Here is a 17,308-nt window from a genome sequence, read left to right as displayed (position 1 = left end):
ATAGATGAAAGATAGATGATAGATGAAACAGATGATAGATGATAGATAGATAATAGATGAAAGACAGAAGTTAGATGATAGATGATAGATGATAGAAAGATAATAGATGAAAGATAGAAGATAGATGAAAGATAGATGATAGAATGATAGATGATAGAATGATAGATGATAGATGATAGATAGATGATAGGTAGATGATAGATGATAGATAGATGATAGAAAGATAGATAGATAATAGAAAGATAGATGATAGATAGATGATGGAAAGATAGATGATAGAATGACAGATAGATGATAGATGATAGATAGATGATAGATGATAGATAGATGATAGATAGATAATAGATAGATAGATAATAGATAGATAGATGACAATAGATAGATGATAGAAAGATAGATGATAGATAGATAATAGAAAGATAGATGATAGATAGATCATAGATGATAGATAGATGATAGATGATAGATAGATTATAGATCATAGATGATAGATAGATGATAGATAGATAATAGATAGATAATAGATAGATGATAAGATGATAGATAGATGATAGATGATAGATAGATAATAGATAGATAGATGATAGATAGATGATAGATGATAGATAGATAATAGATGAAAGATAGATAGATGATAGATGAAACATAGATGATAGATGATAGATAAATAGATGAAAGACAGAAGATAGATGATATATGATAGATGATAGAAAGATAATAGATGAAAGATAGAAGATAGATGAAAGATAGATAGAATGATAGGTAGATGATAGATGATAGATGATAGATAGATGATAGAAAGATAGATGATAATAGATAGAAAGATAGATAGATAATAGAAAGATAGATGATAGATGATAGATAGATAATAGATGATAGATAGATGATAGATAAATAGATAGATAGATGATAGATAGATGATAGATAGATGATAGATGATACATAGATAATAGATAGATGATAGATGATAGATAGATGATAGAAAGATAGATGATAGATGATAGATAGATGATAGAAAGATAGATGATAGATGATAGATAGATAATAGAAAGATAGATGATAGATGATAGAAAGATAGATGATAGAAAGATAGATGATAGATGATAGAAAGATAGATGATAGAAAGATAGATGATAGATGATAGATGATAGAAAGATAGATGATAGAAAGATAGATGATAGATAATTGAAAGATAGATAATAGATAGATAATAGAAAGATAGATGATAGATAGATGATAGATGATATAGATAATAGATGATAGATGATAGATGATAGATAGATGATAGATAAATGATAGATGATAGATAGATAAAAGAAAGATAGATGATAGATAGATAATACAAAGATAGATGATAGATAGATGATAGACAGATAGATGATAGATGGATGATAGATAGATGATAGATAGAAAGATAGATGATAGATAGATAATAGAATGATAGATGATAGATGATATAGATAATAGAAAGATAGATAGATAGATGATAGATGATAATAGAAAGATAGATAATAGATAATAGAAAGATAGATGATAGATAGATAATAGAAAGATAGATGATAGATGATAGATAGATGGATATGATATTTGTTTTATATGTACTTAATATGTACTTTATATGCTCCACCCGAGCAGCCATGAGGACAATTGTTTTGTGAATATCTTTCAACTTTCCACACTAAGCTGACCTGCATGTGTGTTTTCCAATATGTGTATGAATAAATTAACTGCTGAAGCTGCACCAGCAAACAGTTGAAACAGTGTAAAACACACAGATGATAGATGATAGATAATAGAAAGATAGATGATAGATAGATAATAGAAAGATAGATGATAGATAGATTATAGATGATAGATGATAGATAGATGATAGATAGATGATAGATGGATAGATGATAGATAGATGATAGAAAGATAGATGATAGATAGATGATAATAGATAGATGATAGATAGATAGTAGAAAGATAGATGATAGTTGATAATAGATAGAAAGATAGATGATAAAAAGATAGAGGATAGAAAGATAGATGATAGAAAGATAGATGATAGATGATAATAGATAGATAATAGATAGATGATAGAAATATAGATGATAGAATGATAGATGATAGAATGATAGGTAGATGTTAGATGATAGATAGATGATAGGTGATAGGTGATAGATAGATAGATGATAGATGATAGAAAGATAGATGATAATAGATAGATAACGGATAGATGATAGAAAGATAGATAGATAGATGATAGATAGATAATAGAAAGATAGATGATAGATAGATGATAGATGATAGATGATAGATAGATAATAGATGAAAGATAGAAGATAGATGATAGATGAAATATAGATAGATAGATAATAGATGATAGGTGATAGATGATAGATAGATGATAGATGATAGAAAGATAGAAAGATAGATAGATAGATAGATAATAGATAGATGATAGATAGATGATAGATGATAGATGATAGATGGATAGATGATAGATGATAGATGATACATGGATAATAGAAAGATAGATGATAGATAGATGATAGATGATAGAAAGATAGATAATAGAAAGATAGATGATAGATAATAGAAAGATAGATAGATGATAGATAGATAATAGAAAGATAGATGATAGATAGATAATAGAAAGATAGATGATAGAGAATAGAAAGATAGATGATAGATGATAGATAGATGATAGATGATAGAAAGATAGATGAAAGTTGATAGATAGATAATAGATAGATGATAGATAGATGATAGATAGATGATAGATAGATAATAGATAGATGATAATAGATAGATGATAGATACATAGTAGAAAGATAGATGATAGATGAAAGACAGAAGATAGATGATAGATGATAGATGAAAGATAGATGATAGATAGATAATAGATGATAGGTGATAGATAGATGATAGATGATAGATGATAGAAAGATAGATAATAGATAGATAATAGATAGATGATAGATAGATGATAGATGATAGATAGATAATAGAAAGATAGATGACAGATAGATGATAGATGATAGATAATAGAAAGATAGATGATAGATAATAGAAAGATAGACGATAGATAGATGATAGATGATAGAAAGATGATATATGATAGAAAGATAGATAATAGATAGATGATAATAGATATATGATAATAGATAGATAACAGATAGATGATAGAAATATAGATGACAGATGATAGATACATAATATATAATAGATGATAGATAGATGATAGATAGATGATAGATAGATGACAGATGATATATAGATAATAGAAAGATAGATGACAGATGTTAGATGATAGATAGATAATAGAAAGATAGATGATAGATAGATGATAGATAGATGATAGATAGATAATAGAAAGAAAGATGATAGATAGATTATAGATAGATGATAGATGATAGATAGATGATAGATAGATGATAGATAGATGATAGATGGATAGATGATAGATAGATGATAGAAAGATAGATGATAGATAGATGATAATGATAGATGATAGAAAGATAGATAGATAGATAGTAGAAAGATAGATAGTTGATAATAGATAGAAAGATAGATGATAGAAAGATAGATGATAGATGATAGATGATAATAGATAGATAATAGATAGATGATAGAAATATAGATGATAAAATGATAGATAGAATGATAGGTAGATGATAGGTAGATGTTAGATGATAGATAGATGATAGGTGATAGATAGATAGATGATAGATGATAATAGATAGATAACGGATAGATGATATAAAGATAGATAGATAGATGATAGATGATAATAGAAAGATAGATAGATAGATACATAATAGATAATAGAAAGATAGATGATAGATAGATAATAGAAAGATAGATGATAGATGATAGATAGATGATAGATAGATGGATATGATATTTGTTTTATATGTACTTAATATGTACTTTATATGCTCCACCCTAGCAGCCATGAGGACAATTGTTTTGTGAATATCTTTCAACTTTCCACACTAAGCTGACCTGCATGTGTGTTTTCCAATATGTGTATGAATAAATTAACTGCTGAAGCTGCACCAGCAAACAGTTGAAACAGTGTAAAACACACAGTAAAACATAAGAGAAATAAGTTGGACGTTCACATCACATTATTTTATTCTCCATTAGTTTCACCTCAAACACATACAGTATTTAGACAGAAATGTGTTAAGCATTTGTGTTAAACTGCTCGTTTGTGGGACAACACAGAGACTGAAAACTCTCCTCTCTTCAAGCTGCAAAAAGAAAGAAATAATAAATATTAGTATATTATATTCCATGTGAAGTCCAGAGTTGTTGTTGACATCATTACCTCTGCCAAGGAAGTTATGTTTACCTCTGCTGAGTTAAGAGCATTACACAAAAAGAACTGAACAAATTACTATGAATCTTGGAAGAAAGATATGGTATGGGTGAAGGAAGAACCAATACAATTTTGGTGCGGCTCCAGGAACTATTTTTCACTTTCTTTAACATTGTGAGATATTGTGCTTCTCAACATTTGTTGATTTCTCAGAGAATAATTCATGGATCTTGATGAAACAAATCTGTTTTTTTTAGGGGACTGATATTTTTAAGTGTGTGCAATTTGGTGATGATTCAAATAAAAATCCAGATGTAGTTAATTTAAATATGGTTTCAAAAGGGGATTGTTGGGTCTTTGTGGAGGTACTCTATGTTCTCGACTCAGGTCATAGAGCCTCTTGAGAAAGGTTCTGACCAATTAAAGACATTATTACTTTTTGTGGTTGGGTTAGAATGTTCTTGTATCATCATGTATTGTTACCTGCAGCATAAGTGTAGATATATTCTGTCTCAGCCTGGTCACCTGAGAAAAAGAAGAATAGAAGGACAGATGGATTTTTCTAAAATATAACCTTTCTTCATATATGCTTGATGTGGTCTCTGTAAAGGGACTTAGGGTTTGTGTGTGTGAGTGTCAGAATTACTTGTCTGGTAGTAGTCATACATCTTGACCACAGCTGGCTTCAGGTTCTGCACTGGCAGCTCCTGGTTGAGACGTAACCTGTAGTTGATGGGTATGTCCTTTTGTAGCTGTTGGTTAAAAAGAAAAGACAGATGACGCAATTAGTAACAATCAGAAAATCCTTATCTCTTGACCCTCACTGTGAATTCCTCTTACCTCCTGGATGTACACCATAACATGATCATCCTTTTCTTCAACACGATTCACCAGCACGGCGCCTTTGAGCTGTGGGGGAGAGGATAATCAACTGGGTTTCTCATCAATAACGGATGTAAACTAGTCTAAGTTACACTAATAACTCACCTCCTTCAAAGACTGTGGATCTGGGACAAAGCCAGAGAGCATTTTGATGTTCAGGATCACCATGTTTGTATTTTCCTCTTTTCCATGATATCTGCAATAAACCATAAAGATGTGAAGTCCCATACCTTCACCATTGTCCTCACAGTTAGGATATGTTTGAGCATGTTGGCATACCGGTTCATCCACCATCAGGTACACACTGGTATCTACAGAGCATTGTTTAACAAAAATGACAGTACGCCTCCATCATTAGTGTAACTTGTGGGAGCAGATTACTTACAGGCATCTTATCAACAGACTGAGTTTGTTTTTGGTGCCGTCAGCCTCTGCCTTGACCTCAACACTGAAGGATGTGACTTCAGTCGGAGTTGGGATGTTGTAGTTAAGACTAATCTGAGAAACAGGGAGACAAGGGAAAGTATGGGATTAAAAATACTGAAATAGAATATCAAGAATTTCCTTTGCTCAAATTTATGAAACAGAAGAACCATGTTGTTTTCAAGGGAGTCACATTTACACATCCTGATTTTAGGTTGTTGTATTAAGGGCTGCTGCACACTACAGGATAATCTGGATGATTTTTTACCTGATTCACCCCTTCTGACAATTCCGGGGGCATTCAGTCTCTGCCGATTATCTGCCCAAATAAACCTGAAGTGTGATGGTTATGCAAAATGATCTTAGTTCTACAGATTGAGTGAGAGCCTCCCCGATCTTGAATCATGAATATCAAATCTGTTTTATTTTCACGATAATTGGCTCCGACAGAAACACGCATGCAAGTTTTCAGCACTCCAGTTCAGAAGGTGGTGGTAATGGACAACCTAAAAGTTGTTTGCTAACCACCATACAAAATAGAGGTAGACAAAAAAGAATCACCCAAGTGTGTCTTTGAGATCCGAAGTCTCTGGAATCGCCACTGTGAAAAGGTTTTCTGCAAACGTCAAGTCTGTCACTATGTCTGTGATCTCCCACGTTTTTAAAATCGGTGAAGACTTGAAAATCCTCTTTTACCAGGCACAAGGTATCAAACCTTGGTTCATTTACACTAATGAACCCAGATTACAAGGGAGCCTGCTCAAAGTGTCTACCTCTTTCATGTTTAATGGCTTTATGTAGCATCAAGTCATTTCCCAGATTGTAAGAGTTTAGGACCACCTGGTCATTTCATTCAAAATCAAAATCCAGTTATTTGAATAGTCAGACTGGCTCATTTATTAAAAATGAGAAACAAAGCTCACTGCATACAGACACCACATATAATTGGAGATGCAGCACTTTCAGACTCTCTGCACTACTACTGTAAGACTGTTGAGGTGAGCATTTATCAAACAGAAGCAGTTAGAGCTCCAGTGTTGACTGACCTGTATTGAAGCACATGCGCTGCCCTTCACCTTCACGCTGTACTTTCCTATCACGTCCTGTAGCCTCTTCTCCTGGTACAGCAGTTTGTTGTCCCTGTTCACATCAAATGACAGCTGACTACTGGGGGACTGGACCATCACTGTGCTTGAACCCTCTGGATTGAATACCAGAGTGGAGTAAAGAGCCAGAGCCTGAAGAGCCACCACTGTGTCCTGCAACACACATAAAATACTCTGTTACTTTAAATCTTTACACATATAATCACTTGTGTTTACACATACAGCAGGAAGAGGTGGAAGGTCACCATTAAAAAAAGTAAAAAAGTAAAAGCTGACAATGGTGCCCCACTGTTATACACTAGTGATTGGGTTGGAAACTTGTGCTGTACTCATGTACTATAACAGCAGCAGCTAACCCTTGTTGACAGGTAATGCAGCAAAGATCATATTTCAGTTTTCAGAACTTTGAAAGTAATCATGATTTTCACTTTCAGTTAAACTTTTCAGGAATTTAACTGAATTTTTTTTTTTTTAAAGAAAACCTATTATTTGGAATTTTTCAGATAAGATAGGATGTAATATTCTTTATCCGACTTACAATCTAAATCATAAACTAATTTATGTAAATACAGCATTAATAAGCCTGTTGAATTGGCACACACACACACACACACACACACACACACACACACACACACACACACACACACACACACACACACACACACACACACACACACACACACACACACACACACACACACACACACACACACACACACAGAGAGAGTTTTCACAGGACAGCTCTGAGCACACAGCTAGTCAATGAACATTCTTCTGTTTGGCTTGTACCTGTGTGGACGAGAAGCCTCCATAATAGTTCTGCTGACCCGTCAGCCATCTGACAATGCGAGAGGTGTAGCCCAGGTCTTCAGCACTGGGCGAGGCACTGAGTTTGGCCAGCATCACATAGGAGCTGATCTCCACAGACAGAGAGGCCGATGTTTCTGTTGCTGTCTGAGTCCAATGGAGGAAACCCCCTAAAACACATCCATCCACAAACATACAGGCATAAGGTCAGCTACAGTGACAGTAAGTGAAGGCAGAACGATTTCCTTGAGGAGGACAGCAGCTAGCCTTGTTTGTGTCCAACTGTGTCAAGGTGCTGCAGGAGGTGAGCACGGGTCTCCATGTCTCCTGCCAGGGTAAAGACGTACGCCAACAGAGCTGTGGTGTAGGTGTTGCTGAGGTCATTGGCGGACTCCTTAAGGCAGGACAGGCTCTTCATCACCACAGCATCCTGTAATGCATATTTTAGATTGAGAAAGTATGTACAAATACATAACATAAAACTCAGAATTAAGATATTATCACTATAGAGTAGAAAGAGTCTTCAGTCCATCTTCAGAACCACTCAATTAAATAATGAAGAAAGATGCAGAAGTAGCTAAACAACTACCAGTGTTGTTAATTACTACAAAGACAGGTCATTATTTTATGAAGCCAAACCAAAAGAACTGTTTGTTTTATGATAGCTTTTTCAATCTGAACTCCCCATGAGGAAAAGTAGCCGTTGTTATAGTTAGGTTAGGTTTATACATTGTAATAGTGCATATTATATTGTTAATTGTGAATCAGGATTAATTGTGGCACTCACAAAAAAAGTGTATACTAACAGGGTGGTAAGTGGGAAGATATCTGTTTTTTACTCATTAGTACAAACAAAACTATTAATAATAAAAAGTGAATTCAGTTTAAATTTGTGTAAAACTTTCTTTGAAAACATTAGCAGTTGGTGAAACAATCAGCTTAATACTGTACTGAAACAGATGCCATACAATGGGAAGTATAGGAAGACATTTATGTAGTTTAGTCACAAAACAGTTTTGTGATTGCTGTGTCGAGCAAAGCCACCAGATTTGAAATCTGAGGCCGTCGTCACCTTGTTACTCAAGTAAAACAGTAGAAGTAATGTTTCCACCAATGCGCATATTGCCAACACAATGTGTGATATCACTTTGTTATCTTATGCACAATAATACTTTCATAGCAGGGTTGTCAGCATAGAACAGGATTAAGTGTTTGACCCATTCACCCTTTTTGGCATAGAGGGGTGCTTTCACCACATAACTCTTTAATTCGAAAAAAGCAAACAATTAATTGTTTTCTTTATCAGTGGAGAGGCGATTGGTGCACATATATGTTTATCTTGTAATTGCAAAGTTTGGAGTGAAACAGCGTGAGATAAGTTTGGGGAGGGAGTTTACTCACATCAGTGGACGAATTCATCTCCAAGAAACCGGCAGTGATGTAAGCAGTAAGCGTTACTTCATCAGACACACCACCCTGTAGGAAGGGAACAATATTCACATATCGCATCACTGTGTGTGCAACACACAGGGACCCACTTAACAAACATGATTTTGCGCTTGCAGCCACATTCACTTTAATTCCATTAAACAAACGATTTTCACCAAAGTATTTTAAATAAAGTACAGCAAGATATTACTCAGTGATAATAAAATGTCTACTCTTCAGTTTCAAGTGATATTGTTTTAATCACAGTCTACAGGTACAAAAAGCTCACCTTCATCCTGTTGTTAAAAAGTTTTCCTGACTGTTCGAAACAGCCATTTTTACGTTGTTTTTCCTCCAGCCAAGTTTTAGATGATTCAATATTCCTTGGGTCAATGTAGATGAAAGATTTTGCTTTGGCAAAAGATCTCAACACGAAAGCAGTCAGCCTGAGGACATCAAAACAAAGTTAGACACTGACAAAAGGAAAATAAGGAGACGCACTTGTTCTGTATCACGTTTCATGATTCCGAACATAACACAATATGGTATAGGTCATAAGTTTGGCTAGTTCATGCATTAGTTACCAACTAGTGCAGTGCCCGTTCTAAACCTGCCTGTTTGGAATGGCATGTTCTCTTGTCGTGTGTTCTAGAGCTACTTCAGAAATATCCCTTGTCATTAGTGAGTCCTCCTCAGACAGTTCTACAATATACTGTCACTTTTTATTGTTTGTGTGCTGGACGTTGTGTTCAGAGCTTTTTATACACAGTCTATGGTGAAGAGTGAAGTTAGAAAACTTTGTGTTCATGCTACCTGGTTTATCTGCAATGAAGATTATAAATTCAATGTTTTCATAGAATTAAACTGAATTTGATTGATATCTGTTACTTTGTGTTTTATATACAATTTTAAATGATTTACTGATCTGCTGTTATTTTGTATACATCGCATGTTAGCTATTTCAGAGGTCTGACATGATCTTCAGTTAACAACTTTTCAAAATAAAAGCTCTTTAATTCAACTTGATATAAGGCATTGCAGCACCAAAACAAACTTTGTGCTTTGACTGTTGTCATGATGGAGATCAGCACCCACAATCCGATATAGTGGAAGAAACATAATCAAATGATCAAAATGATATGGCAGGACAGATATATTATTGGCCACAGACTGCCATTTGGCAACCACAGCTGTAGTTTATCTGAGGACTCAGAAGAAGACATGATCAACTCAGTTCACAGACTGTCCATTAGCTCACTGCCCCGCCCCCAATGACTGCTACAGGGCACTTCCCTGGGCCATTAATAATACACATGCCAAGTGTGATCCCAACAAGATGAACGGTTCCCGAGATATGTGTTCCACATACAGAAACACAGACAGCTGTGGAATAAGTAGGTAGATAAAATAATTCTATGTACATCAGTTATTTCTCACCAAGTGTTCCCTGTTCCTGATCCAAATGTGCTGTAAGCTCCATCAATATGTTTGTAGTTCAGCTGTCTCTGGTAACCTGTAGAATAAAATAAATACAAGCTTATTAGGACATAATGATTCACACCAGTCCCAGATTATTCAGCTAAAGCTAACTGAGGCTCACCGCTTGACAGGAAGTTGGTAGACTTCTCCATGATGGCCGGTGTCAGCTGCTGTGTGTTTTTCAGGTAGTGGAGGATATAGATGTTGGGGGCCAGGAGCGCCATGTTCTGCTCACCACATCCATACGGCATCCTAAGCAGCCCATCCAGGTTTTTCAGGGCTCGACCCAGGATGTCGCCTGCACAAATACAGCGACTCACCAAACATGTAAATGACTTGACACACTGATATAAAACCATGTTAACAAGCTTCAAACACAGCTGATACAGAAGGCCATGCACTAAAGGAGTTTTGGTATTTTCCCTCAACTGTACTGAATTCTTACATATAGAAATTGTGATCTGGTGCCACTTGGCGCAATGCATTGCATGGCGCAACTCGCACAAATTTTGTCGCACAATCACGAGACCTACAAATAAACCTGCGGAATTACGTCGAATGGTGTGCTATGTCTTTTATAAGAATTTCGTCCAACAGTTTGCACAAAAATCGCGATAACGTGGCCGAAAACGTACAATGGGACTCAAGGTCTCTCGCCCTAAAGAGCGAGTTGCTGAAAATGACTGTTTTGAGACCCTTTTATTTGCACTAAAACTGCTCTCAAATCCACAAACGGAGGTTCTCAGACATGATTTTTAGATCAAATAGCAGTTCAAGAAGTTTCTTTCGCAGACATGTCACTCTCAAATCTCTCGGACCTGTGCTTATATCCGCCACGAGAAATCGAGGAATTATTTCCGGCGTCAACTCCCATTGGGTCCCATGTTAATTTTGACGAAAATTTCTGGAAAGAGCAAAACCGAAAAATAAAACGTAAATCGCTCCCACGGCTCCATTTCTTAGCTCTCACCAATAAAAAATATATCTGGTTGTTGTTTAGAGTCTTGTGATTCTCAAAATGTTTTCATTTTACAGATAGGACTTATAGTTTTTGAGTAACAAGCATTTGTTTGAGCAGAGCGCTAGAGTGGAGATAAATATCGGCCCCATTGAATCCAATGTTACATTTCAGAGTTCATTTTTGGAATTAGAACTACGTTTCTAAATTGCTCGTACAGCCTCATTTTTTAACTCTAACCAATAATATAGATATTTGCTTGTTTGTCAAAGTCTTGTGATTCTCATGGTGTTTTCATCTCACAGATAGGAGTTATAGATTTTGAATTAGAGCATTTTGTTTGTGACGTACTCCCAAGGTCCAAACTGTCACTCGCTCTCTGTCACAGGTGCAGTAATTAGTGACTCTTACACACGCAGAGGGAGGGGCCAGAGGGGGAACAGGGGACAGTGGAATCTTTATATCAACTACTTCAAAGCTGTTGCTCAACACTATATGTAGTGCGGTGGTTAGAGCAGTGGGACAATGACTCAGAGGTCATGAGTTCAAGTCAAGGTGAGGGCAGAACTTTAACATTGATTTTTTCTTTGTCTGATGATTTTGAACAACAATGTGATTGGATCAGTGGTTGAGACGCTGACTCTGATCCACTGGTCGAGGGAGCTCAAAACCCACTGAAGCCAAAAATATATATTTTTTCTTACATGTCCAGTTGCACTCAACTTCAATATTGACTAATTGTTATAGCGCCACCTAGTGGTCAGTGTGAAAATGAAGTTTGAGCAATCGACCCCAAAATTCTGTCACATGATCAGAGTCAAGGCCTGATCAAGTCAAGGCTATCACTATCACTGCATACACACTAATAGTGATAGCGCCACCTACTGGTCAGTGTGAAAATTAAGTTTGAGCAATCGGTCCCAAATTGCACACACTTCATCAGATTCCTGACCTGAACAGATATATGGGTGTGTATGCAGTGATAGTGATAGCGCCACCTAGTGGTCAGTGTGAAAATGAAGTGTGAGCAATCGACCCCAAAATTCTGTCACATGATCAGAGCCCTGACCTGAAGAGACCTATGAGTGTGTATGCAGTGTTAGTGATAGCGCCACCTACTGATCAAGTCTCTCTCTCTCTCTCTCTCTCTGGGTCTCTCTCTCTCTCTCTCTGAAACTGGTACATGTTCTCTCTCTCTCTTAAAGCAGCCAGTCTGTCTGTCTCTCTCTCTTCCCAACCTTGATCATGTCACATGCAGTTTGCAAAAAAGAGTCTGTCTGTCTTTCTCGGCAGGAGGAATTTTCTAGTTATAATTCATTCTTCATTTTGCCATGGATTTTTTGTGTGAAGCACTTTGTAAGCTTGTTTAGATAGGTGCTATACAAATAAAGTTATTATTATTAAAACTTTTGACTAAATAACTACTTTCTGTATAATGTATGAAAGTGCCATGGTTGCATTATACAAACAAATGCAATCTCTCAAGAAGGACAATAATATCCAAATGTCCCTTTTTACTATCAATGTCCTTATTTCTGAGGCATCAAGAAAAAGGTGAACTGTTAACTCTGCAAAATGAGTTTATCCGTTTACCCAGAACTGATAGTGAGGCACGAGCTGATCCCTCGATCACTTTCTCAGGGAGCTGTAACTCTATTTCCTCTGCCAAAGCCTCTCCTGTGTACAGACAGAGAACAACAACCTTAGAGACAAACTCAAGCCACGGTCAGGATCAAAACAAAGACGTCATTCAGATTTATGAACAGTTAGTGGATCCTGAATCATAGCAGTTCTGATGAAGCAATAAGATCAATACAATAAAACATTGGTCGGTCTTGAAGCACAATAGTTCAAATATTACATTCTTATGGACAAAATGTATGAAAATGCATTTAAGTAATGACTTTTGAAAGATTTGGAGATGCTCTCACTGAACTTGGCAGAAAGGCCACAATAACCAATGCATGATACCTTTTTGCAAGTGGTGGTCTACTTACCTTTTGGACAGAGCAGCAGGTTGTGGGTCTTTGTCATTTCAGTTCCCTCAGCCTGAGAGGGAAAGAGGTAGGGAATAATGAGAGTTGCAGAGTTTCCAACATGTATTTCTTTTAAAAAGGCTTTGGAATAAAGACCATTGCTATTATGTATTAAAGACAACTACCTTTACTATGAGTGGTCGAGTGACCACGTCGATACGGCCTCTTTCTGGAACGATCACAATCTCATTTCCACAGGAAGTTTGAGATTCCACAGCCTCAGCAGTCACCGACACATTCACAACCCCTGAGAAAAAAAGTTCATTAAACCCTGTTTGTAACTTGACTGAGAATTATCTCAGATCCACTAAATTTCAAAAGTATTTTGCCACTGTGATGGATTTCCCTGATTTCACAGAGATTTAAAAGATGTGGAAACAGGCACAGTAATTCCACCACCTTGGCAAAAGTGTGGATGAAAGCTTGAAGCCTCACCTAAAGCTGTAGGGGACATGTTCCAGCTGAGGGTCAAGCGCTATGCCACACAAACAGGATGTGTACTTATCACCAGAGAGGGGGGTGAGGGTGTAATCTAAGGAGTGTGCTGGCGCCACAGAGACCTGTTCAAGAGACACAACAATATATTTTGAAACTGCTGATGTGAAGCGAATGTGAACAAATGCTCAAACTGCTGCATGTTTCGAGACATACAAACCTGATTCCATGTCTCAGTCACGTTGATACTAATAAAATAAGGTATAAACCAAAATGTGGCCGTAAACCAATGTTGATCTTTAAAATGTGCAGGATGCCCTCAGGGTCTCCACAGAAGGGTTAGTGAAGTATTTTGAATCTCAATTGTTCATAACAGTTATTAGAAAAAAAATAAAAATTGGAATCAAATTAAGATTTCACCATGAATTTGGCTACATAAAGTAATTTCAACAACCCTGCAAAACATTCCCTTCAACCTCACGTTTGTGTTTAGTGCCAACTCGTAAATGTTTGCAGGCGAAGATAGAGAACATAAAATCTGCTAAACATCAGAAAGTTAATGTTGTCATTATGATGCTAGATTGTTGCCATGTGGACATTAGTTTACAGGCTATTTAAAACTTCCTTTACCATGATGCAGCTGGAAAGGTAGTTGAAGATGGTTGCCTTCAGTTCAAAGTGCTCCCCCCGGATGATGGAGTAGGGCATCGTGAGCTCGAGGAAGAATGGCTGGAAGACGATGATTTCTTTACGAGGAGCCAAGCCAAAACCCTGAGGGGACAAACAGAAAGCCTCCGTCTCCCAGGTGGTGATGGTATCAGGGACAAGGAGGGACACATTCTTCATTCCGGATGCTCTGGATTAACAAATACACAGAGACACAGCGACTGTGAGCTAGAAAAACTTTCGAAAATTGACAAATTTGACCATAAAACCATCATTGCAGATAAACCAGGTAGGATGAACACAAAGTTTTCTAAATTCCCTCTGCACCATACAATGTTTATAAAAAAAGTTCTGCACACAAATTAAAAAAATTGACAGTATATTAAAACTGTTTGAGGCGGACTCACTAATAAGAAGGAATAATTCTCTGGTATGACATAATATAATAAATAGTTTGCAGGGAAAAAGCAGAAAGTCAGAAAGAAAAACTCAGTTACACATCCAACGATGTAATAATGTAAAGTCATACTAATATTCGATTCATATACAAGCTCACCCAACTTCCACCAGGTCCCATATCCAAGTCTCGGGGAAGAAAGTACGGACTGTCTCTATAGCTGGAAGAGGATAGTGTGGGGCACCATGACCTATAGGCCCGGCAAATCCCCTTTCTTGTCCCAGTCGGGCCATTGGACCATGGACAATACCTGAAAAGAAACCAGAAAATATTCAACTGGAAAGACAGCAGTAACCAGTGGTGGGATGTAACGTAGTAAATTTACTTAGTTACTGTACTTAAGTACATTTTTCATGATGTGTACTTTACTGAAGTAGATCATTTTTGTATGTTGTAATCAATGAGAGATTTGTATCTCTGAACCAATCAGGACATGCAGGAAACATTAGACACTGCCTCTTTTAACGCCAGCAAAGCTGCAGATGGAAAATGGATTTGACCAGCCATTATGATGAATAGGCAGATGGTTGAGAGAGATGGCAACAGATATGTCGATGGGAAAGTTTACCTATATTGTTAAAGGAAAGAAGTATGGAGCCCTGTCTTTTCCTATCTTAAAAATGGTGATGTTGGTAATCTCATGGATCCAGAGGATGATTAACAAATACAAATAAAGAGAGCAGACTGTTGGATGTCCGGAGCAAGGGGGAGCCCTGTTAAGTGTTAAATTGCTAATGTGTACTATCATTAGTTAGCCACTTATTATATTGTGTTTGTATTATGTGCTGCTGATTGTCATTATTTTCTTTTTCCTATTATTAGATGCGGGGTGGGGTGGCAATGTTGATTTAAAAAATTGGTATTATTAATGTACTGATATTGTAGTGGGTGGGGGTTCAAGGGGCAATGGTGTGTCTATAATATTGTTAAGTATATGTGGAAAATCAATTAATAAATGTAGGAAAAAAATAATGATGAATAGGCTACACACTTTTACTTTCAATAATTTACAACTATTTAAAAGAAAGTACTTATACAAGAAAAAGTAGAAACAATAGAAATGCTAATGTGGTCCTCTTACTTGAGTTTATTCATTTAAACTGTTACTTGAGTAAAATGTTTCAGTACTTCCTCCACCATTGGCAGTAACACTATGAATTGTTTTATTGCACCTAATCCAGAATGTGTTTCTTAACAGTGCAGAACAGTTAGCATACTTACGATAGTGGCCTTGGTGGTATTCTCTTCCTTTGAAGTTGAGGCATGGAGGCATTCGGATAAACAAGTTTGTAGCCATCTTCAGTCCAACGTTCTAGACATTCGAACAACATACAACCATTAACTGCATGTAAAAAAAAATGAAATGCTTTATTATGACGCTATCTGTATGTGGATTTACCTGGAAAACTGTAAATGCATCAGTACTCTCAGCAGGATGTGGATAAATGTATCTTCTTGGTCTCACCCGCAAGCATTCTGCTGCATCATATACATCATGTGGAATATAAGACGCTTTGGTGACAGGCAACAAGTCAAAAATCTGTAAAGAAAAAAAGGTTGAAAGCTTGAAACTGCTGCATGAAGATCTGATGACTGTATTGGTGGATTTAGGGCAGTTTCATCTCAAAAGGTGGATGTCAAGTACAAAACACTCATTATCTAGTTCACGAGCGGTATGGAGACATGCTAAGGGTTTTTCTGTTGTTTTATTACGTCTGAAGATAGGTCACTAATCAGCTACACTGTTTACCCCTGAAACTCCAAAAGTGTTTTGTGGATTCAAACACTTCAGGACATAAAGCCATAGCCTCTGGGTAACTGATATTATAAATGGTGGAAAAGATTTTGCAGAGGAGTACTAGAATAAAACTCCAGGATGTCGGCATCTATTTGTAGAGTAGCAGTTACCTTGTCTGCAGTCAGACCCTTCCCTGGCCTCATGATGAGGACGCTCTGGTCGACAGCGCTCACTCCACACAGGGAGTCTGGTTGGGCCTTCAGCTGCATGGTGGTCTCCTCTCCTGGGACTGCTGAGGATGGAAGAAACTCCAGCAACACCTGACAAACACAGAAAACACACATCCCACCATCTGGACTTCATTGGAATAAGACTAGAGTCTATTATATTGACAGTGGGACATTGATGTATATTCTACCCAAACTTCTTAAAATGTAAAACAAATGTCAAACAAACTTAAGGAGCTGGTATGTGTTCCGGAGGGGAGTGGCCACATGGCAAATTGACCTGTCGGAGTTTGCTGTATAAATGAACTCATGATGGCTGATGTCCTGTATTTTAAAGCTTGATCAAACTTCAGG

The 17,308-nt window shown here is 36.6% G+C and overlaps 1 protein-coding gene across 1 annotated transcript in view; it reads right to left on the bottom strand.

Moving 5' to 3' along the window:
• Window positions 1-4,100: 4,100 nt before the first annotated feature.
• LOC124851625 (alpha-2-macroglobulin-like) overlaps window positions 4,101-17,308 on the bottom strand; it is a 52,972-nt gene continuing 39,764 nt past the window's right edge. The window contains 23 exon segments of the mRNA XM_047339513.1: window positions 4,101-4,241; window positions 4,793-4,834; window positions 4,956-5,061; window positions 5,150-5,218; window positions 5,297-5,387; window positions 5,577-5,689; window positions 6,661-6,873; window positions 7,513-7,700; window positions 7,798-7,960; window positions 8,932-9,006; window positions 9,248-9,404; window positions 10,396-10,471; window positions 10,559-10,735; window positions 12,989-13,072; window positions 13,393-13,444; window positions 13,557-13,678; window positions 13,867-13,907; window positions 13,909-13,991; window positions 14,497-14,722; window positions 15,089-15,239; window positions 16,211-16,301; window positions 16,389-16,529; window positions 16,898-17,047. Of these exon segments, the coding sequence (XP_047195469.1) occupies window positions 4,237-4,241; window positions 4,793-4,834; window positions 4,956-5,061; window positions 5,150-5,218; window positions 5,297-5,387; window positions 5,577-5,689; window positions 6,661-6,873; window positions 7,513-7,700; window positions 7,798-7,960; window positions 8,932-9,006; window positions 9,248-9,404; window positions 10,396-10,471; window positions 10,559-10,735; window positions 12,989-13,072; window positions 13,393-13,444; window positions 13,557-13,678; window positions 13,867-13,907; window positions 13,909-13,991; window positions 14,497-14,722; window positions 15,089-15,239; window positions 16,211-16,301; window positions 16,389-16,529; window positions 16,898-17,047 (2,616 nt within the window). The 3' untranslated portion in view covers window positions 4,101-4,236.

The sequence above is a fragment of the Hippoglossus stenolepis genome, chromosome 4, assembly GCF_022539355.2.
Source record: "Hippoglossus stenolepis isolate QCI-W04-F060 chromosome 4, HSTE1.2, whole genome shotgun sequence".
Lineage (NCBI taxonomy): Eukaryota > Metazoa > Chordata > Actinopteri > Pleuronectiformes > Pleuronectidae > Hippoglossus > Hippoglossus stenolepis.
This window is presented reverse-complemented; position numbering and strand designations above follow the sequence as displayed.